Below are 27742 nucleotides of genomic sequence, written 5' to 3'. Positions count from 1 at the left end.
CCTGCTGTACTATTGCTCTTGGCCCTCCTCCCCTCCTTCCTCTTTTCTTTCTTTTCTCCCTTCCTCCCTCCTTTCCTTCCTTTATCTCTTTTGTTTTGGTTTTGGGCCACACTTGACTGTGCTCAGGGGTTGCTCTTATTGGGCTCAAGGGACCACAGGGAGTGCGACGATCAAATCCACAGCAGCGGCGTGAAGGCAAGCACCATCCCTGCCTGCTTTGGCCCCCAGCTTTGTTTTTCTTCCTTTTTTTAAAAAAAAGTTGAAATTGTTACATATTTTTATTCTAATTTAAAAAATTGATTAAGATTCTGTGGGGTCCTGATGTTTGTTTTTTAAGATGTATTTCTTTTTCTTTTTGGGTCATACCCGGCAATGCTCGGGAGTTACTCCTGGCTCTGCACTCAGGAATTACTCCTGGCGGTGCTCAGGGGGACCATATGGGATGCTGGGAATTGAACCCGGGTCAGCCACGTGCAAGGCAAACACCCTACCCGCTGTGCTATCGCTCTAGCCCCTAAGATCTATTTTTTGAGAAATAAGTAGAATGTAATGGCGAGTCTAGAGAAAATATAGGAAATAGCAATGATTCAAAACAGAAACATCCCGAGATAGGTATGAATCTGAAATCCAATCTGCAGGCTGTGTTTGCTTTGGCCAGTAACTACTGGTTCTCAGAGAATGCAGGGAAAAACAAAAACCGCCAGAGTTAACCAGGCAAAGGACAGGTAAGGAACAGTGTGAGGATAATAAGGCAAAGTTGGTTTGTCAGTTCCTACATACAGGGTATCTACACGCTATAGGAAAGACAGAATGAGATTGATGAGTGGTGAGAATGAGGTGGCGCTGGAACATGAACTGACTTTGAGGCAAACGTCTTACCCGCTGTGCTGTAGCTCCAGTTCAGACAATAAGGCATAACTGAAAAAACAAAAATCCTGATGTTGGTGTAATCAATGTGAAGTCACCCGTTTTGGAACTCTAGAGGTTAACTATGAAGAAGGAAGTTTGGCCAGGGCAACTGACAGTGCTGGAGATGAGCTGAAGACATCAGGTATATTTAAGTCACCACTTTGTATGGCAGCAATGACGATCACCAAATAAGTTCTATTTGTAAATGCTTAAGGACCATTTTTGGCTGAGCTGATCAAGAAATATTTCAGACAACATAGTAACTAAACTCGGACTATTATGATGACACCTGGTCTTTAATTTATTGTGTTTGTAGTTAAAATAATTGGGGGGAGGGAGCCAGTTTTAATACAGATAGCAAGGCACTTGCCTTGCGTGTAGCTGACCCAGGTTCAATCTACAGTAGTTCCTATGGTCCCCCAGTAATACCAAGGGTGATCCGTGTGCACAGAATCAGGAATAAGCACTGAGCACAGCCAGCTGTGACCCCCCCCCAAAAAAAAAGAGGTTAAGGAAAACAATGTCAGGAGTTCAATTTTACATAAGGAAACTATCAATGAAGAAATAAATGAGTTAGGGGGCTGGAGAGATAGCACAGCGGGTAGGGCGTTTGCCTTGCACGCGGCCGACCCGGGTTCGAATCCCAGCATCCCATATGGTCCCCCTGAGCACCGCCAGGGGTAATTCCTGAGAGCATGAGCCAGGAATGACCCCTGTGCATTGCCGGGTGTGACCCAAAAAAAAAAAAAAAAAAAAAAGCAAAAAAAAAAAAAAAAAGAAATAAATGAGTTAAAAATTGTGTGCTAATTCAAAAAAACATTATGTAGTCAATGGTTTGAATCTATTCTTTTCTTGGGTGGGGGACATCCAGCAGTGCTCAGGGTTTACTCCTGTCTCTGTGCTCAGGGATGTGTTCTGACAATGCTCAGGGGACCATATGTGGTGCCAATGATTAAACCTGGTCAACCAGACAAACTATTGCTCTGGCACCTCTTCTGTTCCATCCACCAAAATTCCTTTCTGCATTTCTTACTCTGTTATTAATCAATTCTCTTAAATTACCTCTTTTGGAAATCCAGATAAATGTGAAAAGCACACATATTCAGAAAATTCTAGCATGTAACAAATCATTTGAATAGGTTTGGAGGGGTCGTACAGGGGTAGGGATGCTGGCCTCATATGTCACCTACTTTGGTTTTACCCCAGACGTTCCTGTCCCTTGAGCCCCCTGAGTGATCCCTGGGCAGAGTCAGAAATAGCTCCTGAGCACTGCTGGGTGCAGTCCCTCCAAAGAAAACCCTCTAGAGAAAACAACATTTGAATATAATATTTTCCATGTCAGTCATAGCATCAGTTCTTACTCCTCAAACTGGAAAGTCTTTAAGACTGACTTTAAGTGAAGATATGAGAATGAAGTGGTAAAATATGCTGGGAAGGCGCCCAATGAGTGAAAATATTCAGCTCTCAACAAGAAGTCAGGCCTGATTGGTTTCTTTAAAATTTATGCAGACAGGGGCCAGAGCAATAGTGCAGCAAGGAAGATGTTTGCTTGCATACAGCTGACCCAGGTTCAGTCCCCAGCATCCCATATAGTCCCTGGAGCTCACAAGGAATAATTCCTGAGTGCAGAGCTAGGAGTAACTCCTGAGCACTGACACATGTGTCCAAAAAAACAAACAAAAAACCTTAAAAAACAATAAAATTTATGACAGAGGCTAAACAGACAGTACCTTAAAAAACAAAATAAAAATTGTGACAGGCTGCATAGATAGTACAACAGGTAGGGTGCTCGCCTTGCACACTACCAACCTAGATTCAATCCCTGGTACCAGCTTTGGTCCTTTGAGCCTGCCAGGAATGATCCCTGAGATCCAAGCCAGGAGTAAACAGCTGGTTGTGGCCCCAAACCATTCTTTCCCCCCAAACAAAAGTAAAACTACAAAACATTATTTGGTTACTGTTTGGGCCAGAGTGATAGTACAATGGGTAGGACATTTGCCTCGCACAAGGCTGACCTGGGTTTGATCCCTGGTACTGTATATGGTCTCCAAGCAGTGCCAAGAATCAGTGAGAGAGGGTGGGGAGGGGGGAGAGGAGAATTTTTTTAGAATTTAACTACAAAGGGCTTCAAACTTGAAAGGCTCTATCACTGAATCACAACCTCAGCACTAAATGCCTGGCTGCACTTCTGCATGTGCTGTGTACATTGTGTCTTCAGGCAAAGTCACCATCTTCAGGTGTCTTTAAATAACCTTATAGAGTCTGTTACTGTTGTGAGGAATGAATAATATATAAACTGGTTACCATAGTACCTCTCAAAAATGTGTTCAACCCATGAAAGCTACTATAAATAAATATGACTCCTCCACCTCTTTCCGGCTGTTCCAGAGAGAATGTTACTTCTTTATGCTCCCAAATATTGTTTACACTTCTATTTGAACATTTACCACAAAATATCTGATCTATACACCTTAAATGGTGCTTCTAGAAGCTAAAACTCTTTTCTATGTGTTTGTCCTGTCCCTTCTCTCCTTTGCTGGTGAGGAGATTCAGGATTCACACATTGTTGGTGGGGTTCTTAGTATCACCCCGGTAGTCACTTGGTAATGATGTGGAAGAGTGCAAGGGATGGGACAGTAGCCTATTTCATGTACAGCAGATCATGGCTACTGAGCCATGTCCCTGGGCACTCTATACCACTTTACATTGTTAGCACATAGCTAAGTGCCAGTTAATTGATAAGCACTTGAAATGCGTGCACGAGCACGTGTGTGTGTGGGGGGGGGGGAGGGGGGGTATATTTTGGTTTTGAATCACACCCAGCAGGACTTTGGGGACCATATGTAGTGCGTGAGATAGAACCAAGGTCAGCTGCATGCAAGGCAAACGCCCTCCCTGATGTACTATCACTCTGGCCCAAGCACTGGATTATTTTGAATGGATGATGAGTAAGCAATGAAATATAGATCTGTTCTCCAACTTTAATGTGGTAGCTTTGAGAGACTTCAGGTGTAGCTCCCTAAGCTTTCCAATCCAAAGTGATCAGGAACCTACCTTTTCTTGAGCTTTATTTGCTCATTCCCATTTTTTCCTCCACCATGCTGCTCTGGGTCTTGGCCTTTATACCACATTTTTAGAAACAATGCATAATGGGAATACCTTTTGTTTCAAATAAAAACAGGGAGGTATAAACAATCCCAGTTTAAAAAAACCCCAGTCCTGGGGCCGGAGTGATAGCACAGCGGGTAGGGCATTTGCCTTGCATGCGGCCGACCCGGGTTCGATCCCCGGCATATGGGATGCATATGGTCCCCCAAGCACCGCCAGGAGTAATTCCTGAGTGCAAAGCCAGGAGTAACCCCTGAGCATCGCTGGGTGTGACCCAAAAAGCAAAAAATAAAATAAAATAAAAAAAAACCCAGTCCTAGCAAGAACACACCTGGTGTGCTCATGATCTTTTATTGCTAAGTCTTAAGAGTTTGTTTTTTCTTTGTTTCGGTTTCGGGACCATACCTGGCAATGCTCAGGAGTTGCTCACTGGGAGTGGAAGGACTTCTTGCATGCAAAACACATGCTGCAGTCTGCTGAGCTCTCCCACTGTTTAAAGTCTTCCATATATATGTATATATATATATATATATATATATATATAAGTATACATATATGTATACATAAGACTTTCAGTTCTCAGTTCAGGTGTCACTTAAGACAGAACATACTCTTCTAAGGCAGCAATGACTGAGTCACAGACAGCTGGAGACACGAGCCAGTGTGCAAGTTAGCATTGAAAAGTCTTGTCCTCTAGTCTCTGTGTATGTGTAACTTTTGTTTTTGTTGTTTTTAGGACACATCCAGTGATGCTAAGGGCTCACTCCTGCTTCTGCGCTCAGGGCTCTCTCCTGGAGGTGCTGGAGGGACATATGGGTGCTGAGGATTGTACTGTGGTTGGCCAAGTGCCTTATCCCAGGTACTATCTCTTCAGCCCTGTATGGATAATTCTTATTTCCAACTAAAATAATTCAAGATGTAAAGCCACAGAGACCAGAAAGCCAATGACTGATCCTTTATTACACAGAAACATGAAGGCCATCTACACTAAACCAGAGTGTGTTTTGCAATGAACATTATGCAGATTCAATTGAGGATAATTCTCATTATTTTGAGATACAGAATAAAAATATTGACCAAAAGTTGAACAAAATAACTGAGTTTCTACCTTTAATCAAGGTAAAATGTGCCAACAGAAAACCTGGTCTTAATTCAGTTGTTCAAATGGAAAGGAAAACCAAGGCAGAGGTTTCTGGACTTTAGAGAGCCCGACTAAAGCTTTACTGTCTTAGAATCTTCTCATGTTCAAATTTGTATCTCCAGTCAGCTAAGCAATACCAGCAGTGAAAAATGAAATATGATCATTGATTTGTGGGCTAGGCAAATCTGGGGAGGAGATGAAACATTTAAATGACTTTTGATCAGGAAGAGATGATAACAGGTCTGGGCCATCTGGATTAGTCCTGGTGACAGCATTTCTATGTAATGGTGGAGGTGTGACCTATTCAAAGTATCAGCATAATATATGCTTGATATTAGCATAGCTTGGGGCCTTTCATTTTCATATACCCCAATATTGGACTTTATCTACCATTGCAGTTTTTATACCAAGTTTACCCTCTAATAGGATTCCCCAAAGGGGGGGGGCAAGGGGAGAGAGAGAGAGAGAGAGAGAGAGAGAGAGAGAGAGAGAGAGAGAGAGAGAGAGAGAGAGAGAGAGAGAGAGAGAGAGAGAGAGAGAGAGAGAGAGAGAGAGTTTTTGTTTGAATTCAGACTTGAAAAACATTGTAGATTTACAGAGATGATTATATTAAGATTAGACTAAGGACTAGGAAGGAATCTGTGAATTTTTACACAGAATTATTTTAAGAACTCAACTACCAATTTATGTAGAGACAAGACATGAAACAAGAGCTGGGGTTGAGATGTGCTGTCAGAATGCTGCTATGCAGTACTGAATTTCAGCATAGAAGTGAAAATTAAAACCCCCTCACTTCAATCAGAAGAAACACAGACAGAGAAATTAGGATAGTCATGAGTCAAAGGATGGAAATTCTCATGCCAGCTCCCTTCCTTACAAATTATAAAGCTGACGTATCAGGGCAGGTGTGTGTGTGTGTGTGTGTGTGTGTGTGTGTGTGTGTGTGTGTGTTGGGAGTTGAGAGATACATTTTTTTTTCACTTATGCTTTCCCCTCTAAGGAATGAATGAGCAAAATAATGCTGAGGATAGAAACTATAGTTTGACAATTGTGAGAATCAAGTAATCAAATCTGGAATATTCTCATCAGGTTAGAAAATGAAAAATGAGATAATCATTAGTGGGAATACAATCCTAGAGAAATTTGCTTCAAAAATTAGTTTTACTTCCAACTGCTTCAGAGAGACAGTCATCTCAATTAACTATATTACTTAACAGAGACCTGACTGTGAAAAACATGTATTTCAGATAGAAAACACTTGTAAAAAAGTAACAAATGGTTTACTCTATGTCTCGCTTGCCTTCTGTAGCTGGAGAATCTAGAGAACTCAGCATCGCACTTAGCTCTATGTCTGCATACTTAACAGCACCCAAGAGGGAGGTAAACCAAGACAGAAGTAAAACAGTTGATTGGGTGTATGTGGGTTCACCCAGCTTATTCATCTCGAGTGAAGAGAGAGAAAAAAAGAATGCTTATGGTGACCCAGTCCTAATGGAGATCCTGGAGTCACTCTCTTCAAATCACAGTCTGATTCAAGAGGAGGAGAAAATGATGAAAACATTTCTCAAAACCCAGTGATAGGTGCAGCACCAGTCAGCAGAGAAAATGGGCGACACCCCCACCTGCTGGCTTTATGATTTATTGAAGGCCTCCAGCACGGCCCAGATCATCTCTGTGGCACTTTGCTTTGTCCCCTCCACTTCAGGATCCAGTTCTACGAGGTCCTTGGCTCGGTTCATGGCCACGTCGTACTTCTCATCCGTCAGAGAGGAGAAGACATTCTCCAGCACGTCAGACGAGTGGGCTAGCACCAGGAGCGCTAGTGTTCGCTTGTCCATGCGCTGAGGGTCGTTCACCCACCGCTCCAGAACACTGTCTTGAAGCTTTTTCACTAGCCGCTGTTTCTCTGTTGTATTGGTCACTGGGTGAGTCGTCATATCAAACAGGAGGAAATTCTGCTTCTCGGTGGTAAGAATGCCCTTCTCTACAAGGTTCTTTGCAATTCGTTCTCTTACATTTCTCAGCTGATACTGCAATTTGAAGGGATTCCAGGTCTCACCTATAGGGAAAGGGAAGAGAAGGCGTGAACGACGCTATTAACTAGCTAGACCTGACAAGACAGCTAAAGACCACTTCACCTTATGTATACAGCAGCAGAACTATTCTCTGGGAAACACGGCACAACGGCACACATAGAGCTATTAGGCTGTAATACAGACCTCAACAGTTTCAAAAAATTGGCATCAGACATTATCGTACATTCTCTAACCACAACGGAGAAGACTGGAAACTCACTGAAGATTAAAAAACCAGAAAGTACACAAATATGAAAGTTAGTCTTAAATAAACAAAGGGTCAAAGAAAAAAGTCAAAAAATAAATTCGGAAATTCTTAAAAAAGAACAAAACTACAACATACCGAAATAACACAAGTGAAAGCAGTATTCAGAGGGAAATTTACTTAAGTGCCTGCATTAAAAATAAGAAAGTTCCAATTAATCACTTGACTTCACATTGTGGAACTAGAAAAAGAGACTATACCCAAAAGAAGCAAAGGTATGAGAGTGAAGATAAAAGAGAGAAAAACAGGGCTGGAGAGACAGCACAGCAAGTAGGCACAGCAAGTAGGGCGTTAGCCTTGCATATGGCCAACCTGGGTTTGATTCCCAGCATCACATATTGTCCCCCAGCACTGCCAGGAGTAATTCCTGAGTGCTGAGCCAGGCATAACCCCTGAGCATCACTGGATGTGACCCAAAAACCAAAATAAAATTTAAAAAAAAGAGAAAAAAACAAACTACAGAAATGGATAACAAAAATAGAGAAAAACAAACTATAGATATATTCTTTGTAAAAATCAACAAAAGTAACAAACCACTGGTTAAACTGCTAAAGAAAAAATATAGTGGAAATAAAATTGAGACTATTCCACAGCAAACATTATACTCAATGGGCAAAAACTAAGTCTTACCTCTAAGACCAGACAAGGTTGTGCCCACTATTGCCACGTATTCAATTTAGTACTGGAAGTACTTCCATAGCAATTAGGTGAGAAAAAGATATTATGATATCCTTTCCAGATAGGAAAGGAAGAGGTCAAGTTTGCACTATTTGCAGATGACATGAAAAATCCTTCAAACTCTACAAAAAAGCTCCTAAAAATTTGTAGAGTGAAGTGGCAGGCTATACAATTAATACTCAGAAGTCCATGGCTTTCCTTTATGGAAATAATAAAAAAGAGAATTGAAAACAATCCAATTCACAATTGTGCCTCAGAAAATCTCAGAAAAATTTACCCAGGGCTGGGTAAATAGTACAGTGGTAGGATGCTTGCTTTGCATAATGCCAACCTGGCTTCGACTTCCCCACCCCTGGCATCCCATATGGTCACCTGAGGATCCAAGCACTGCCAGGAGTAATCCCTGAGCATCCTGCGTGTGGCATCCCCCAAAACAACAAACAAAAAACAAAAGAAAGAAGATCAAGTAAGCTTGGAAACAGCTGATCTACAGAGGTGAATAATCTATGCAAAGGAAACTACAAAATCCTACTTCAGAAGAGGACAAGAGGAAATGGAAACACATCCTCTGCTCATGGATTGGGAGGATTAATATCATTAAAATAGCAATACTCCCAAAGCACAGTATAGATTCAATACAGTCCCTATAAGGATACCATGTCATTTTTCAGAGAAATAGATCAAACACTCCTGAAATTCATATGGAACAATACAGTCCCCTCCCCAATTCCCCACAACAGATAAAGCAATCCTGGGGCAAAAACAGATGGGAGGAATCACTTTCCCTAACTTCAAACTGTACTACAAAGTGGTAGTAATTAAAACAACATGATATTGGAATAATGAAAGATTCTAAAATCAGTGGAACAGAGATGAATATCCTGAGAAAGACTCTCAGGTATATGATAAATTAATCTTTAATAAAGAAGCAAAAATGTAAAGGAGTAAGGAAAGCTTGTTTAACAAGTGGTGTTGGAAACACTGGGACTGGGGTGATAGTATAGAGGGTAGGGCTGCCTTGCATGCAGCCAACCCGGGTTCAATTCCCAGCATCTCATATAGTTCCCTGAGCCCTCCAGAAGTCATCCCTAAGCACATTTTCCTCTGCATACCTTACAGGTTCAGGTCTGCTATCAAGGACTTCAATTTATTTTATATTTTTTTATTGAATATCCATGCAACAGACAAAGCTGTTTCATGATTGGATGTCAGTCATACGATGATCCAATACCCATCCCTCCACCAGAGTACATTTCCCATTACCAATGGCCCCTGTTTCCCTCCCTGCGTTCCCCAAACCTTCCCCCCACACCAGCCTGCTTCTACGGCAGGCACTTTTCTTTCTTTTTTAAATTAAATTAAATTTTTATAATTTTTATAATAATTATATTTAATATTTGAACACCAATCCCATGACCATTATACCTTCCCACCATCTTATTTTGAATATTTCCACCCTGAACCCCAAAACCTGCCCCCAAAACAGAATTGAAATTATTATATATTGCTTGTTATGAATAATCCACTAAAAATGATCTAAAAAAGTTTCATTAGAGGAAACTGTGTGAAGATTGTTGTACTTCACTCTGGAACCATTAAGCCTTTCTATAAGAGACTACTAACATGCGGTTAAAAGTTGAGCCTTGTATGCATAAATAGAAACATTTTGGTGAGTCCTTCAAACTAAAGGCAGAACTACCACGTGATCCACAAATTCCATTTCTGAGTATTTATATGAAGAAAAACAACACACCTCAAAAAGATATCTCTCTCCTCCCTGTCCCGACAAAACCCCGAGTTGCCACCCACCAATGGCTCCTCTGGCTCCTGAACGGCCATGATCCCAGAGGCACACAAACCAATCTCGGAACCCAGTGGCTTCTAGCAGAAATGCATCTGGACTGTGCATTAAACTATGGCACCGTGCCATCCCAGGTGGGTAAGGGTGTTGTCCCTTCCGCCTCTTCAGAAACCCTGGGGGCATGGTGGCCACCATCTTTCAGAGCCTACTGGACAGCCAGGTACGAGACTGCAGTGATGAAACACGTCGGCCTCATGGGATGGAGGGTGGTATCGGCCATTCTCCCTGCCCCAAGATACCCCAAGTTGCCACCCATGAACGGCTCCTCCAACTCCTGAATGGCCATGATCCCAGAGATCCCTCCAGATTTATTTACTAAAATATCACTGTATCACTGTCATCCCGTTGTTTGTTGATTTACTCGAGCGGGTACCAGTAACGTCTCTATTACTCTCAGTTCTGAGATTTTAGCAGCCTCTCCTTACTTGTCTTTCCCAATGATTGGAGGCTCTTTCAGGGTCAGAGGAATGAGACCTATTGTTACTGTTTTTGCCATATCGAATACACCACAGGTAGCTTGCCAGGCTCTGCTGTGCAGGCGGGCTACTCTTGGTAGCTTGCCAGGCTCTCCGAGAGGTACGTATATATCTTTTACTGTATCTGGGATATGAATACGCCATAGGGAGCTTGCAAAGCTCTCCCGTGCGGGTAATAGACTCTTGGTAGCTTGTCAGGTTCTCCAAGAGGGAGAACAAGGCTATTAGATGTCCCACGCACTTCTGGGAGCTTGGTCTTATAGTCTCTGGATGTTGGCCGTTGGTGGGATTACATGGTGCCGGGGGCAGTTTGTGGGAGTGGCTGCCAAGCTACTGGAAAATGGGAGGGTCTGGGTGGAGAAAACTCAGTCCCAATCCGAGCAGGCTTGGAGATTTCAGTCCCGGGTCCTGCACACCTGGGTTTCTCTGTGAGTCCCTTCAAGTGTGAGGCTCGTCTGAACATGCGAAGAGTGGCCTTGAGCATGGCTGTGGCTGGGTTCCGGAGGTCTTCAACTGTCAAGGCTCTGCTTAGGGCAGGGAGGGAAAGGCAACCCGTCCCCTCTGAGGGGTCTCTGTGAAGACAGCCAGGACCTGGGGGGCAAGAGACTCTGCGTTGCTCTCTTCTAGGAGCTTGGTCTTATAGTCTCTGGATGTTGGCCATTGGTGGGATTATACAGTGCCAGGGGCAGTTTGTGGTTGTGGCTGCCAAGCTACTGGAAAATGGGGGGTCTGTGTGGAGAAGGCCCAGATGGAAATGTATAATGGAAATGGAAAATGTATACAATAATATCAATTATTATATACCTGAAATTTGTATTGTGTCAATACTGATAAATTTCATATATCACATTAACAGAATGAAGGAAAAAACGTTTTTATTTTTGGACTAACCCTGGCAGTTCAGCTGTGGCCTCAGCGCTCAGGCTGGGGCACTATATAGATAGGCCTTGGCAGTGGACATTCTTTTTTGCTCTCTGCTGGTCCCAATCTCAGGCTCCAAACAGGTCTGTGGTACCTTTGGAAAGCACCAGGGCATGCTGGCCAGGGATCACACTGGCCAGGCCCTCGTGTCCATCTGCATCACTGCAGGACCAGGAGCAGGTGACTGCAGCTACACTCTGGGCCAGATCCAAGTACTGGGGAGAGATGGGTCTGCTCTGAGAGGGGCTGGACCAAGGGGATGGGGATGAATCTGAAACTTGGGGGATGAAAAGCTGCTCATCCTGGATGGCGGTGGGTCAGAGACACCAAGTCATGACCTCTGACACAGGACAGATGGGCTGTGCAGTCTTGAGTGCCTCAGAGCTGCTCCCCTTAAAGAGCTATCACTTCATATCACAGACACTCATCACAAAGGACAACCACCAGTGCTGGTGAGGATGTGGGAAAAGGGACCTTCATTCACTGCTGTGGGAATATCGACTGGTCCAGCCTTTTTGGAAGAAAACATGAACTTTTTTTTTTTTTGGGCTGTTTGGGTTACATCCAGTGATGCACAAGGGTCATTCCTGGCTCTGCACTCAGGAATTACCCCTGGCAGTGCTCAGGGGACCATATGGGATGCTGAGAATCGAACCCGGGTCAGCCGTGTGCAGGGCAAATGCCCTACCCACTGTGCTATCGCTCTAGCCCTGAAAATATAAATATTTCTCAAGAAGCTAGGAACTGTGGGGCTGGAGCGATAGCACAGCGGGTAGGGCGTTTGCCTTGCATGCGGCCGACCCGGGTTCGATCCCCGGCATCCCATATGGTCCCCCAAGCACCGCCAGGAGTAATTCCTGAGTGCAGAGCCAGGAGTAACCCCTGAGCATCGCTGGGTGTGACCCAAAAAGCAAAAAAAAAAAAAAAAAAAAAAAGAAGCTAGGAACTGAGCTTCCATATGATCCAGCAATGCCGCTCCTAGGAATATACCCCAAAACTGTGCAGAAAAACCATCTGCACTCCTATTTACAATAGCCAGAATCTGGGAACAACGTGAGTGCCCAAGAACAGATGAGTGAATAAATTAACTCTGGTACATCTACAGACTGGAGCGATAGCACAGTGGGTACAGCCTTGCACGAAGCTGACCTGGGTTTGATTCCTTCATCCCTCTCGGAGAGCCTGGCAAGCTACCAAGAGTATCCTGCCCGCACGGCAGAGCCTGGCAAGCTACCTGTGGCATATCTGGTATGCCAAAAACAGTAACAACAAGTCTCACAACGGAGACATTACTGGTGCCCGCTCAAGCAAATTGGTGAACAATGGGACGACAGTGCTACAACGACAGTGCTACATCTACACAATGGAATGCTACACAGCCATTTAAAAAAGCCCAAAGTCATGAAATTTGCTTATACATGAATCGACATGGAGAGGATCATGCTGAGTGAAATGATTCAGAGGGAGAGGGACAGATACAGAATAATCACACTAAATTTTGGGATATAAAAAAATCATATACTAAGAAAATAATACAATAAAAAATATAACCTATTGAATGGGAGAAAAAATATTATTTGCAAATCATATCTGATAGGGATTAGTATCTAGGAGCCAGGGCCAGAATGTAGGAAATTGTTAACTACAGAGATAAGAAAATATGGGGCTGGAGCGATAGCACAGCAGGTAGGGCATTTGCCTTGCACGCGGCTGACCCAGGTTTGATTCCCAGCATCCCATATGGTCCCCCAAGCACCGCCAGGAGTAATTCCTGAGTGCAGAGCCAGGAGTAACCCCTGTGCATCAGAGGGAATTTAGGTTTCTGGTTCTGGACTTTCTGTGAGGTCTAACCTATAGTAGTCAATAGATGGCTAGGTTAGAGACAGAATCATCTTTTTTTAACCTGTGACACCAGGCCGATTCCTTTCGATGGTCCCAAAAACCTACACCCTTTCCAAGAGTCTGTAAGATAATGTCTTCCGTGAGCTCTCAGTGGCATTCCTTTTCAATATGAAATAAGTTCACTAATGCTGAGGAACTAATCAAAGCAGTATGACTCTGTTTTGGGGAAGTCTTCTATCAGAACAGCAAAAGGTTCTCAAGATTGATTTGAAAAAGAAGTCTAATTTCAGGAATTTCCAAAGCTCACATACTAAAGCCACAACTAGATAGAATCTTAGCAAATCTTCATAAAGGAAAGGAACATGTTGTAACTAGGCCTTAGGATAATAATTTTTTTTTCCACCTTGGTTTTGGGCTCATACTCGTTTAAGGGCTACTGTCAAGTATGCTTGGGGACCATACATGCTGGAAATCAAACCCAAGGCTCCTGCATACAAGGTGTGCGCAAGTGCTTTGAAACTATGTCCCTGGCCAACTTCACTGTCATTTTTAAAGAATTACCGCATGTTAAGCATGATTTCTTTTCAACCTTTTCCTTGCGATTAACTTTTTTTTCTTTTTGGGTCACACCTGGTTAATAATTGGATTATTTCTGGCTCTGAGCTCAGGAATTACTCATGGCAATGCCTGGGGGACTGTATGGGATGCCCAGGATTGAACCCAGGTCAGCCGCGTGCAAGGCAAATGATGTGCCCTACTAGCAACTTTTTTAAAAATTTGAGAGGGGTGAGCCACATATACAGTGTTCAGAATCACTCCTGGTTCTGTACTTAGGGATCACTCCTGAAGTGCTCAGGGGACATATGTAATGCTGGGGATTCAACATGGGTTATCCACGTACAAGACAAATGCCTCTACTATTTCCAGCCCCCACAAAAACAGTTTGAATCTGATGGGTTGGCCAGTACTAGAGAAATAATAGTTAAATCTAAAATGTGTTAAAACTGTATCTCTTTGTTACTGCTGAGCTATCGGAATTAACAAACGCATGTGGAATAAATATAACTTATGCTAAGATGAAGATATTGAAGGGCCACCTAGTGGTGCTCAGGAGACCAGGAGCCCCCACCAGTGACTCTTGACCAACCACATTGGTGATTTAATGCACAGGCCCAAGGATGGAATACTGCTCAGTTCCTGCAGTGCCAGGGGTATTCAAGCCATCCCAGCAGTGCTGGGGGGCCTCTAGTGCTTCACCTGGCAATGCTTGGGGAGAATATGGTGCCAAAGATCAAACCTTAGACATGTGCATGCTAGGCATGTGCCCTAACCACTGTACCTTCTCCCAACCTTGATAATTTGATCTTTAGCTCAGGGAAAAAGACATCAAATGTTGAAAGGGGTATGAGGAACAGGGTTAGTAATTGGTAGTCTGTGTGCTCTAGTACCTAAGAGTCACCATAGAAAGACGAACACATCACATTGAAGTCACTTGGGTTTTGACACTTCTTTATTTTGCCCCACAAATATCAGCATTTACTTGTTGGATTTGGGGCCATACCAGACAGTGCCCAATGCTTCTGACTCTGCAGGATCAATAATGGCTCTGGGGGTCACATGGGGTACCAGGGATCAAACCTAAGTTGACTGTGTGCAAGGCAAATGGCCTACTCACTGTACTATCACTTCAACCCAAATGTCAGTGCATCTTGATTTGTATTTGTTTAGGGATCACACCTGGCAATGTTCAGGACTTACTCCTGGCTCTGCGCTCAGGGATCACACTTCTATTGGAGCTCAGTTGACAATATAGGGTGCCATTGATCAAACTCTGGTCAGCTGTGTACAAGACAATTGCCCTACTTGCTATATTATCTCTCCAGCTCCCAGATATCAGTACTTTCAGTACTGTTAACATTGGAATAAAAAGACTGTTCACAATACGCAACCCTCAGCTTTCATGAATAGCACATGGCACTGTAGTAATTTATATTACACCATTAAGTGTGGTTCTCTGATTTGTACAGTGACAGGTCATTAAGAATACCTTTGTCTCATCACTATCTTGCAAAATATCCAGGGAAAGGTTTGAGCTTGGAAGAAATGAAAGACACTGAGCCTGCCACACTTTTGAATGTAATTTGTTTTTTTTTTTTTTTTTTTTGCTTTTTGGGTCACACTCGGCGATACTCAGGGGTTACTCCTGGCTTTGCACTCAAGAATTACTCCTGGCGGTGCTCGGGGGACCATAATATGGGATGCCGGGGATCGAACCCGGGTCGGCCGCGTGCAAGACAAACGCCCTACCCGCTGTGCTATTGCTCCGGCCCCTTGAATGTAATTTGATTGGAGCAAACAGACTCTGAATGTTTCTGTGTGGAAAAATATATTTTGTCTTAATTGAGGGTCACATGTGGAATAAGCGCCCTACCTGTTGTACTACCACTCTGCTCCCCTTACATCTTTTTAAAAAGTTTTTTTAATTACCAATATTTTTGGGCTAGAGCGATAGCACAGCAGGTAGGGTGCACGTGGCTGACCCGGGTTCAATTCCTTCGCCCCTGTTGGAGAGCCCAGCAAGCTACTGAGAGTATCTCACCTGCACGGCAGAGCCTGGCAAGCTACCTGTAGCGTATTCAATATGCCAAAAACAATAATAATAAGTCTCACAATGGAGATGTTACTGGTGCCCGCTCAAACAGATTGATGAGGAACAGGATGACAATGATGACAGTGATATGAATAGCTTTTAAACTCAAGAACAGAATGCAATCGAAAAAAGGGCATTAACTCTCATGGCTCATCTTTACAGGCTTGTCCTGGGTCCCCCACACAAGAGACTAAATCTGCTGAAAAAACCCAGATATATGCAGGACCAGTGACTGAAAATGCCAGGCCTCATGGGGTCAGGACTGGGCCATCTCTTCCCATCTCCCTGCCCTTCCAGGGTCCTGGCTGTCACACCCACGAACTGCCTCTGGGTGCCATCTAAACGCATTAAAGGCCATGACCCAGAGACTCAAATGAATCTTAGAACCAAGCAGCTTGCTGCAGGGGTGGTTCTGGGCCCCAATTATTTAAATTTTTACAGTCCCAGGAGTGTATGGCCGCTTTTGCAGCTGCACTACATCTCATACTATATATGTATATTTTTTTTGTTGAATCACTGTGAGATAGACCCTTACAGATATCTTATACTATTTATAACAAGCAATACAAAATAAATGATCTAGCATCTGCCTGTGGGGCAGCTTGAGTGGTGGTGGGAAACTTCGAAATAATAGTGATGGGAAGGTATAATGGGAAGGGATTGGTGTTGAAATATTGAATGTAATCAATTATTACAAACAACTTCATGAAAATAAAATTAAAAAATTAAAAGAAAAACAAAACATGGGCATTAGTGATGGCCCAGACTGGCAAGAGTTAGAGGAAAATTTGGAGAAAACTGCCAATGGGAATGGGGTTTATTTATTTTTCTCTTGGGGGTTACAACTGGCTATGCTCAGGACTGACTCCTGGCTCTGGGCTCCAGGATCACTCTTGGTGGTACTTAGGGGATCATACGTGGTGTTGGGAATCAAATCCAGGTTTGCTGTGTGCAAAGTAAATGCCTTAATACCCATATTCTCTCTTGGCCCAGCACTTGAATTTCTGTTCATTTTTCTTATTTTAAAAATTGGGTTAAGATGAAAAAGTCTGGGATTTTTAAATCATTTTGTGATCATCTTACCAGTAAGTAACTCTATCCATGTTTGGACAGTTTCTGTGGGCTCGGCTGCTTTGATGTGTTTTAGAGTTTCATCCAGTAATACGTCACCAGTTGGGCTGTCAGACCTTAGCAGTACCTTTCAGGAAAGAGACAAGGCACCCAGTTCATTAACTTCCTCCACATTAAAATCTGTCATCACACCACACATACACTATTGGTTAAGTGTTATAGGAAATGCAAAATATACTGACCCTATCCCTCAAGAAATTAAAATATAAGGTAATAATGGAGACAAAAAATTTTTTGAAGTGGTCTTTGGTAACACTGTCACTGTCATCCCATTTCTCACTGATTTGCTTGAGCGGGCACCAGTAACGTCTCCATTGTGAGACTTGTTGTTACTGTTTTTGGCATATCAAATACACCACAGGTAGCTTGCCAGGCTCTGCTGTGCGGGTAAGATACTCTCGGTAGCTTGCAGGGCTCTCCTAAAGGGGAAGATGAATCGAACCCAGAACCCAGGGTGGCTGCATGCAAGGCAAACGCCCTACCCACTGTGCTATCGCTCCAGCCCAAACTGGATATAAATGATAATGGTGGAAAATTTCTTTAACTCTCTGAGCCTAGGAAAACAGCTTGTGAAACAATTAAGACAGGAACGTCAAGGGCTGGAGAGATAGCACTTGCCTTGCACTAAACCAGCCAAGTTCTATCCCTGGCATCCCATATGGCCTCCCAAGTCACGGCAGGAATGATTCCTTAGTGCAGGCCAGGAGTAATCCCTAAGCATTGCTGGGTGTGTGTGGGGCCTCCCACTCCCACCCTGCCAATGGCAAAAGATAGGAAAGCCAGGAAAGGAAAGCCAATTCAGTAAGTTTTATCTTGGAAGAGTGACGTTGAGATATCTGGTCAATAGTTAAATATATTCTGGGAAGTGGACAAGGAAGACCTGTCTAGGAACTTGGCAGCTGATCTCACAAAGGCGACAGGTAAAGCAGTGAAGGTAAGCGGCATCTCCAGGAGGAGGGTCAGTAGTCTGAGCAAGCACTTGGCAATCAGCAGCTGAGTTTTGAGCCCTGACACCAGCACGGTCCCCAGACCACCAGGAACAATCTCTAAGCACTCCCAGATGTGGCTCAACAACTAAAAGGATAGAAAATTATTTTGCAAAGAAACAAAGCGCCACAAGGTGCCTGGAGGTCCCCAAACACTGCTAGGTGTGGCCTAGCGGGTGCTGGCATCACTGAGAGCTCCACAATCCCTGGCACTACAGACTCCTAGCGGCAGTGGATTTGTGGGCCTTTGACTGTGCGCCAGTTCCTCAAGAAATGTCAGAGTGGCCTGCGTCTTCTGAGCACTGCTGGGGAGGCCATTCTCTCCCCGGTCCCACCCCTTCAGCACCCCCTGCAAGAAAAGAAGAATGGAAATAGGTACAACCAAAGAAGTGAGAAAGCCAAGAATTGAGATAGGAGGAGGTAGTGAAAAATGTCAAATGCCTCAGGTAAAAAAGAAACCTAACTAGTTGACTGGAAGGAATTTGGCTTTATCAAAGAATGCAGTTTCTGAATACAATAGGGTGGTTTTATTGTTTTGCTACTGTGGAGGCATCACACTCAGGATTATCAAGTGTTTGGGATTACCAAGGATACCAGGTAGTGCTGGGTGGGGGCATGTGGTGCTGGGGATGGAACCCAGAGCCCCACTCACATGAGGCAAGTCATGTCCCCCGCCAGCTCCGAGTAGAAAAGAATTGGTAGAGGTTTGAGTAGAAAAAATCAGCAAGAAAAGAGAGTCAGGTATGTATATCAACGCGCTGGAGAAGATGTGCCATAAACAGAAGAAAATAAAGCAGCTGGGGATGACCAGAGTCCAGAATAGACTGTTCCTGCTGACATGTCTGCCTGTCTATATAATACTCAACTTTATAATGGTATAGGTACAGACAGAGAAATGATCAACAGTATTTTAAGTGTTTTTGTTTTTGCTCTTTTATTTTTTCTTTCATTTTGGACTATACCCAACGATGCTCAGGAGCTACTTACTACTGGCTACGTACATAGGAATTAGTCTTGGCAGTGCTTGGGGGAACCAAATGGGATGCTGGGAATAGAACCCAGGTCAGCAGCACTCAAGGCAAAAGCTCTACCCACTGTACTATCACTCCTGCCCTAGCATTTTAAGTGTGGTTTTTCTGTACCAAACCCCCCCCCACAAACTTATTTTTTTTTTAGGGCAGGGGTTGCACCCCTGGCAGTGCTGGGGGAAACCATGTAGTTCCCAGGACCACCATGTGCATACCGTGCACTCTAGCCCTTTGAGCTGTCTCCTCTGCCTTTACAATTATTGAAATATATATATGTATATATTTAAAATTTTATTGAATCACTGTGAGATAGACCCTTACAAAGCTGTTCATGATGATTTCAGTCATACAGTACTCCAATACCCATGCCTCTACCAGTGTACATTTCCCAGCACCAGTGTCCCCAGGTTCCCTCCCATCATCCCCCCATGCACCCCTAGAGTATTTTAAGCTACCATTAGTGGTGCTCAGGGCTTAATAATCATTGCTGATGGGGCTCAGGGGACCCTATGGTATTAGGGATTAAACCCATGTTGGACCATGCATGGCAAGAGCCCTGCCTGTTGTATTCTCTCTCCAGCTCCAATTCTTGAGCCTACATACACTTGGTTCCTGCTTGTTATAGGATACCCAATTCTATCAGCCAGAATGACAGCTGAGTCAAGGATATTCACTTTATCTCACTACACAAACCCTACATTTTCAAATGTGGAATGTTAGAAACTGCCCCCATCTCTTCCTCCTCTTTCCTTCCTTCTCCTCCCTTCCTACATTCGCCCTCCCTCTAATAAGGACCACATGGCCTGAGGGTTTGAACCCAGAGCTCACACAGGCTAAGCAGGTGTTTTACCACTCAAGCCAGCTCCCCAGCTGCCAGGAACCTACACTTTTTTTTTCTGCCTTTTTGTGTCATACCTGGCGATGCACAGGGGCTACTCCTGGCTCTGCACTCAGAAACTACTCCTGGTGGTGCTCAGGGGACCATATGAAATGCTGGGACTCGAACCCGGGTTGGTCGTGTGCAAGGCAAATAAATGCCCTACCTGCTATGCTATGGCTCCAGCCCCACCTACCCTTTCTTAAGTAAGAAGACAGTCCCACAGGAGAGAACAGTTCCACAGGGTGCTGTACCTTTCTGTCTAGCAGTCGCTTCTTACGCATAGTTGGGGGTTCCAGATAGATCCGACCCCTCATGGACAGTTCTATGAGGATTCCCCCTCGTAGGCCAGATGATATACAATCATTCCAGAAAGACGTGTAGCCCTGGAAAAGGGAGAGGAAACTGTTCTGAGAGAGGAAGATTTGTAGCAAGCATCCTGAGAGTGGCCCTCTGAGAAGTGGCTCCCTTATGTCACATTACAAGTGAAGCTGAAGAGAAGGAAAATCTCTTTTTAATTCCCTTAACCTAAAGACCTCACCCCTTCCCCATATGACTTTAAGGTCTGACTTAAAAATCTTCATACTTATGGTTTGACTTTTAATTTTTGAGTATTTTTACTTCTTTGAAACCCATTTTCATCACACTCTAAATACCAAATACAAATAAAAAAATATATAAAATATTTGAACCTTTATTCATCCAAGGCATTACCTGATTTGCAAGATATTTTGACGGGTGGTGCAGCATAAACTAGTTTTGCTAGTGGACTTGTTAGATGCTTTGGATATGCTACTGAACCTTTCTCAAATGCAATGCTCTCATCTGTGAAATGCAGACACTAAGATCTATCTTCCTAAATTTGCTGTGAGGCATAGTAAGATGTTCTGTATGAGAAAGCATTTTGTACACAGCCTGAAGCATAGTCTCCACCTGAGTAGTGATTTCCTCCCTTCATTGAAGGGGATTATAAACACTTCAGAACTAGCCAAAAGGGACTAACAGGAAGGGCATTTGCCTTGCACATGGCTGATCTGGGTTTGATCTCCAGCATCTCATATGGTCTCCCGGGGACCACCAGGAATAATTTTTGAGTGCAGAGCCAGGAGTAACCCCTGAGCATAGCTGAGTATGGCCCCCCTAACTGCCACCCCCAAATTAAAAAAATTATGAGATATTTAATTTTTTGATGATTTTAATTTTAAAAGTTTAAACTAAAAAAGTGGCCTAAATGTTGTGTTCCCCCAGAGAAAAAGCCTACATTTACATCTGAAAAGTGAAGCCCTGAGTTTGGGAAGGAAGTCTGAAGACTACCAGAGAACTGGGGCATTTAAGCTGAACTTCCTCGTTCTACTGTGACCTCTACTATTCAATTCTTTGTTTTGTTTGTTTTTGGACTACACCTGGATGTGCTCAGGGCTCATTCCTGGAAATGCCTGGTGGACCATTTGTATGCCAGGGAACCAGGATGGGGTTTGGCTGCTTGCAAGCCAACCCTTGCAAGCAGCCAAACCCTTACCCTGGATTAACTCTCAGGCTCATTAATACCCAATTCTTCTGGTAACTGTCCCAAGGATTCTCTTTTCTAGATTTTGACTTTGGTGTCTGTTTGGGTCCTTTTACATCTTCAAACCAAGAAATTGGAGAAATATTTTATGAACCACCTGACAGCTAATATAGAAACAATAGTATTTTATTTATTAAATTCACTGTATCACTGTCATTCCGTTGTTCATCGATTTGCTCAAGCGGGCACCAGTGCAATTCGTGCACCATTCGTCCTAGCTCTGAGATTTTAGTAATGTCTCTTTACTCATCCTTCCCAACGGTGCTGCATTGGAGGTTCTTTCAGGGTCAGGGAATGAGACCCATCACTGTTACTGTTTTTGGCATATAGAATATGCCACGGCGGGTGGGGGGGGAGCTGGCGTTATAGCACAGAGGGTAGAGCGTTTGCCTTGCATGTGGTCGACCCGGGTTCAAATCCCAGCATCCCATATGGTCTCCCTGAGAGCACCGCCAGGAGTAATTCCCGAGTGCAGAGCCAGGAGTAACCCCTGTGCATCACCAGGTGTGACCCAAAAAGAAAGAAAGAAAAAAGAATACGCCATGGGGAGCTTGCCAGGCTCTGCCATGTTATTAAATTCAATCTTCAAAAAATAAAATTATTGGGGTCGGAGTGATAGCACAGCGGGTAGGGCGTTTGCCTTGCACGCGGCCGACCCGGGTTTGATCCCCGGCATCCCATATGGTCCCCCAAGCACTGCCAGTAGTAATTCCTGAGTGCAAAGCCAGGAGTAATCCCTGAGCATCGCTGGGTGTGACCCAAAAAGCAAATAAATAAATAAATAAATAAATAAATAATAAAATTATTGGTGATGGTGGTGGTATGGAGTTGGGCCACACTTGGTAGTGCTTGGGGTGTACTTTCCCAAAGCCCAATAATACATCCCAGGAGGTTGGGATGTGGTTCAGTAGTGGAAAGCAAGACTAGCACGTATAAGGCTCTGTATCTAATTACTGATGCCACACACACAAATAAGTTTATTCAAGACACACACACTATGGTGACCACGTTCCTCTCATAAGTATACCATCAATGGCCCAATTAACCTGGGGCTTGGCAGCTCCTACCTCTGGCTGTCCATGAGTTTTTATTATGATGATCATGATGATATGGCTTTGAAGAAACTGATGAAATATTTTCATCACCAGTCTCAGGAGAGGGAACAGGCCGAGAATGTGATGAAGCTGCAGAAACAGCTTGTGGGTAGGGAGGTAGGGCCTTGTGCCAGGATGCCACAAAGCCAGGCTGAAAAAGCCAGGAGAGGGAGCATGTATACCTCCCACCCGGAAAACAGCAGCCATCAGTTATTTCTGCAACTACACAAACCTGAAACACACAAAAGTCCCGCGCACACATTCTTCGGTGGCTATTACCTGAATGAGAAGGTGTAATCAATCCACCAAGGGGTGACCACATAAGACACAAGATGAGGGCACCTGAATCTGCTGCAATGGCTCTCTCTGACAAATAGATTGGGACACAAGTGACACTGAAAGCTAAGTCTTATATTGGCTTTGCATAGCCAAGGGGTGACTTTCTGGCCACCCAGGAAGTACGTGCATCTTGGAGCTACCTTCAACTTTTTAAAAGGTTGTACTGAAACATCTACCTCAATCTTTCAAGAAAGCGATTTGATTCTCTCTCAAAAAAGAGACAGGCACTACTATATGCTGCCTGATGACTCTATTTTTCCTAATATGGCCTGGAGAGATGTTTTTGGGGTCTGTGCATTTTGGGGATTCCACACCTTGTGGTACTCAGGGGTTACTCCTGGAGTGCTGTGCAGGGTGTTGCCTAGGAGGAAATCAGTTTCCAGCAGGGAGGTTTTCCCACATGTGCCCTAGCCTGGAGCTCCCTCTGCTGGTCTGACCCAAGTTCCTGGCTGTGTGACACCCCATAGGGCACCCGGTAGTCTCTCCAGTCTGACTGATACTTGCTACTTGGCAGGGGTGACACTGTGGGCGCAGAGGTACTGGGGATCATGAAAGCTATTTTGGCAGTGCTGGCAGAGTCTAAAAAAATACTAAGAGTTGGCTTTATACAATTTAGCTGCCTAATTAAGATTAAACTAGAACTTACTTCAGAATATATAATTTATTGTAGGATAACTTTCATAAAATCCTGGTGACTTACTACATTTCGGCAGGTATTACAAACAGTTTAGCAAGAGTAAAGCAACTAGAGAAAAGTTCTCCTACTGTTTGGGATCTAGAAATCCTCTTTACTGCCTTGGAGAAGCAACGCAAATAACGCAGACCAGGCTATAGAAACCATGTAGTAATGAATGTCAGCCTTTCCTGTCATTGCCTGCCCTCCCCCATTCTTCAAAGGTCTTTAAACAGACCTTTACAAAGACCTTTAAACAGACATTACTCCTATGCAGTGGGTGGTTCCCGGGCGTAGCTGTACTAGTGGCTCTGGGATCACAGCTGGTGCTACTTGGGGGAACACACAGATCTAGGGATACACCCAGGGCCTTGGCCCCTCCAGGCATGTACTCTACCACTGGGGCTATCTTCATGACTCCCAAATGAGTCTTGTTATTTATTTATTTATTTCTAATTTTTTTAATTTTATTTTTGAGTTTTGTTACTTAAATTTTTTTTTCCTGATGATGCTGGAGACTCATCCAAGGTAAATTATTGTTATTTTTTTAATCACTGAGCCATATTTCTGACTCCAAAACTTTCCTCTTGAGTCATATGCTAGGGAAGAAAAAATATATAAAAAACATACTCTTGGTGGGGCTGGAGGGATCATACAGCAGACAGGGCACTTGCCTTGCATGTGGCGAACCTGGGTTCATTCCCCAACCCCCATATGGTCCCCTGGACCCTACCTGAAGTGACCCCTGATGGCAGAAGACAGGAGTCAGCCCTGAACACCACCAAATGTGGTCCCCTATTTCTATCTATGTTTGTGGTGTGCAAAAATATGTACACAGAGATTAAAAAATAACTAATTCTAAGGTCTATTTTCTCAATATATCTGTCTACATCGGTGAATTCTCAAACCAGTTATAGTAAACAAATATAGTAAATAATTGTATTAAAGAGCTAGTGCACAAGATGATGTGGCATATACATGTTCAAGTTCACCACACAATCATTAAATCTTATCACCAACTAAAGAGATAAAGATGGGGATAAAGAGAGAAACCTTAGAAAAAACATGGAATTGCATAATGCACAACTGCATTAAGATTGGCAAAATGGATTAGGCAAAGATCTGTGCAGAGGAAACTTTTTTTCCCTCCCAATACTGAAAGGTCCTTTGAGGGAGCAGGACCACATTTGCATGCAGGAGCCCTGGATTCAATCCCTGTCACCACATAGTCCCCTAGCACGGTGTAGCCTGCCCTCAAATTATAACTGTACTTAGAAAGACCTCATTTAGAAAGTTTCTTATAATTTTTCTTTGGGGGGGGAGATGGCTTTTGGCTACAGCTGGCAATACTGGGAGCTTAGTACTTGAGGATCCCTCTCCCAGTAGAACTTAGACCATGTGGTGCTGGGGATAAAGCCTGGGCCTCCTACAAAGCATGTACCCTAGCCCTATGACCTATCTCCCTGCTTTCAGAGTAAAATGTTTTCTATTATTTTTTTCTCTGGGAAAGGCTGGGCAATGAAATGTCAATAAATTCACAGTAAATACTTTGTGCAGAGTTTCCGCCTAGTCAAGTTCCTTATTCAAACTTCCTTGAAGACACACCTTAAAACAATTCTGAAGGCTAAATGATGTAAAGTTGCTCATTTACCTATAAAGTTATATTCAAGGTGATTATGATTATGTAAGATACTATAGTTTTTTAAGAGTTTATTCAAATAACATGCTGTGAAAAAAATATTACCTTATAAATACACTTTCCTCTTTCCAAATCTCAAGATTTAATGTGAAAATTGTTTAATCTCCCAAAACAGAGTTCTACTGTGTCCTTTTTTTTTTTGCTTTTTGGGTCACACCTGGCAATGCACAGGAGTCATTCCTGGCTCATGCACTCAGGAATTATCCCTGGCAGTGCTCAAGGGACCATATGGGATGCTGGGATTCGAACCCGGGTCGGCCACGTGCAAGGCAAATGCCATACCCGCTGTGCTATCACTCTAGCCCCTACTGTGTCCTTTTTGATACGCCTACTTTTTTGAGGGAGGTGTGCAGTTTGGGTCACAGCCAACAGTGCTCAGGAGTTATACCTGGCTCCGTACTTGGACTGATCCCTGGCAGTGCACAGAAGACCATTATGTGATACAAGGGCTTGAAGTAGGTTTGGTCATAGCATTAAAAACCTCCTGTACTAGCTCGCTAGCCCATAGCTATATACCCCCATATTTCTGGGTGATACATTCTCACTCTGCCCTCAAGGATTACTCCTGGTAGGGCTTAGGGGACCATATGGGTGCTGGGGATTAAATCCAGATAAGTCAATGCAAAGCAAGGGCCTTACCAGCAGTACTATCTCTCCAGCACTTCCATATGTCCAATTCTTTTCTTTTGTTTTCTTTTTGGGTCACACCCGGAGATGCACGGGGGTTACTCCTGACTCTACACTCAGGAATTACCCCTGGCGGTGCTCAGGGGACCATACGGGATGCTGGGAATCGAACTCAGGTTGGCCGAGTGCAAGGCAAACACCCTACTTGCTGTGTTTATTGCTCCAGCCCCACATGTCCAATTCTTTTTTTTTTTTTTTTTTTGCTTTTTGGGTCACACCTGGTGATGCACAGGGGTTACTCCTAGCTCTGCACTCAGGAATTACTCCTGGGGGTGCTCAGGAGACCATATGGGATGCTGGGAATCGAACCCGGGTTGGCCGCGTGCAAGGCAAAATGCCCTACCTGCTGTGCTATTGCTCCAGCCCCACATGTCTCAATTCTTAACCCCAATGTCTACACGATTTTTATGGCTTCTCAAAAATTATAAGAGCAAAACTATTTTACTCCTTTAAAAATTCTGTATGGGAGCTGAAGCAGTAGTAAAGCAGACAGGTGTTTGTGATGCACATGGCGGACCTTGATTCAATCCCCAGCATCCCATATGGTCCTCTGAGCATCACCAAGAGTAATTCCTGAGTGCATGAGCCAGGAGTAACCCCTGAGCACCACTGGGTGTGGCAAAAACCCCCCACCAAAAAAAGGTTTTTGTTGGGGGTGTGCTCCAGTACCAGCACACGAGTGCGGGTGCTGGTAATGGAGATTAAACTCAGGGCCTCACATATGCAAGGCATGCATTCTATTACTGAGCTAGATCACCAGTCTAAAAATTATTTTGAGTGAATGTACTCTTTTTTTCTTCAAAGTGCTGTTTTGAAAGAATTACTTCCAAGATTTGAGCTAAATTCTTCTTTTATTAATGAATGTGATTCATCCTCATTCTAATTCATGTGTCTATGTTCAGCCAACTGAGATATCTCATACAAGAGATTAAGCATTGAAATTCACTCTACTGAATCATTATGGGGAACAAAACGCTGTACCCTGTGTGATATTCTGGTTTACCAGATGACATCATCATGTCTGGCAGGAAGGAGTCTCAATCTAAGGAAACTGGCAGTTTCTCAATAAATTACACTGCATATTATATTCTCTTCATAGATTTTTCAAGAAGTTGGGTGGGAGGATGAAATACTAGTCACAGAATAATTTTATTTTTTAGTTTTCTCAGAACTCCCAGATAAACTTTTTCCCCTTTAAAGATTATCAAAAAATGGGGCTGGAGCGATAGCACAGCGGGTAGGGTGATTGCCCTGTATGCTGCCAACCCAGGTTCGATTCCCAGCATCCCATATGGTCCCCCGAGCATCGCCAGGAGTAATTCCTGAGTGCATAAGCCAGGAGTAACCCCTGTGCATCGCCAGATGTGAGCCAAAAAGCAAATAAATAAATAAATAAATAAATAAATAAATAAATTTAGAAAATAAGGGCTTGAAGAGATTGTATAAGGATTAAGATTCTTGTCTTTCATGCAGCTGACCCCAATTCTATCCCTGGCACTGCTCAGTTCCCCAAGCACTGCTGGGAGCAATCCCTGAGCACAGAGCCAAAGGTAACCTTCAACACTGCCAAGTGTGGCCCAATGTCCTCCAGATAAAGTAAAATTAAAATATGGTAGTGCTTTGTTAGTAAAAAAGAAATCTCAAATTGCCAAGAAACAGTACAGTATGTAGGGTGGCTGCATTGCACAAGATCAACCCAGGTTCAATCCCCATCACCCATTATGGTAACCCAAGT

The 27742-nt window shown here is 43.6% G+C and overlaps 1 protein-coding gene across 4 annotated transcripts in view; it reads right to left on the bottom strand.

The window, feature by feature from the left end:
- Positions 1-4957: 4957 nt before the first annotated feature.
- The window catches only part of GOLPH3L (golgi phosphoprotein 3 like), a 36448-nt gene continuing 13663 nt past the window's right edge, over positions 4958-27742 (bottom strand). For 3 of the 4 annotated variants that reach the window (XM_055131642.1, XM_004618074.2, XM_055131643.1), the window contains exons 3-5: positions 20203-20334; positions 17010-17124; positions 4958-7217 (exon numbers count right to left, since the gene is read on the bottom strand). In XM_055131642.1, the coding sequence (XP_054987617.1) occupies positions 6790-7217; positions 17010-17124; positions 20203-20334 (675 nt within the window). In that variant the 3' untranslated portion in view covers positions 4958-6789. The remainder of the gene's footprint in view (positions 7218-17009; positions 17125-20202; positions 20335-27742) is intronic. The other variant, XM_055131644.1, reaches the window with a different exon arrangement.

The sequence above is a fragment of the Sorex araneus genome, chromosome 3 (assembly GCF_027595985.1).
Source record: "Sorex araneus isolate mSorAra2 chromosome 3, mSorAra2.pri, whole genome shotgun sequence".
In the NCBI taxonomy this organism is placed as follows: domain Eukaryota; kingdom Metazoa; phylum Chordata; class Mammalia; order Eulipotyphla; family Soricidae; genus Sorex; species Sorex araneus.
Note: the sequence above shows the minus strand (reverse complement) of the source record. Positions and strands in the feature narration are given on the sequence as shown.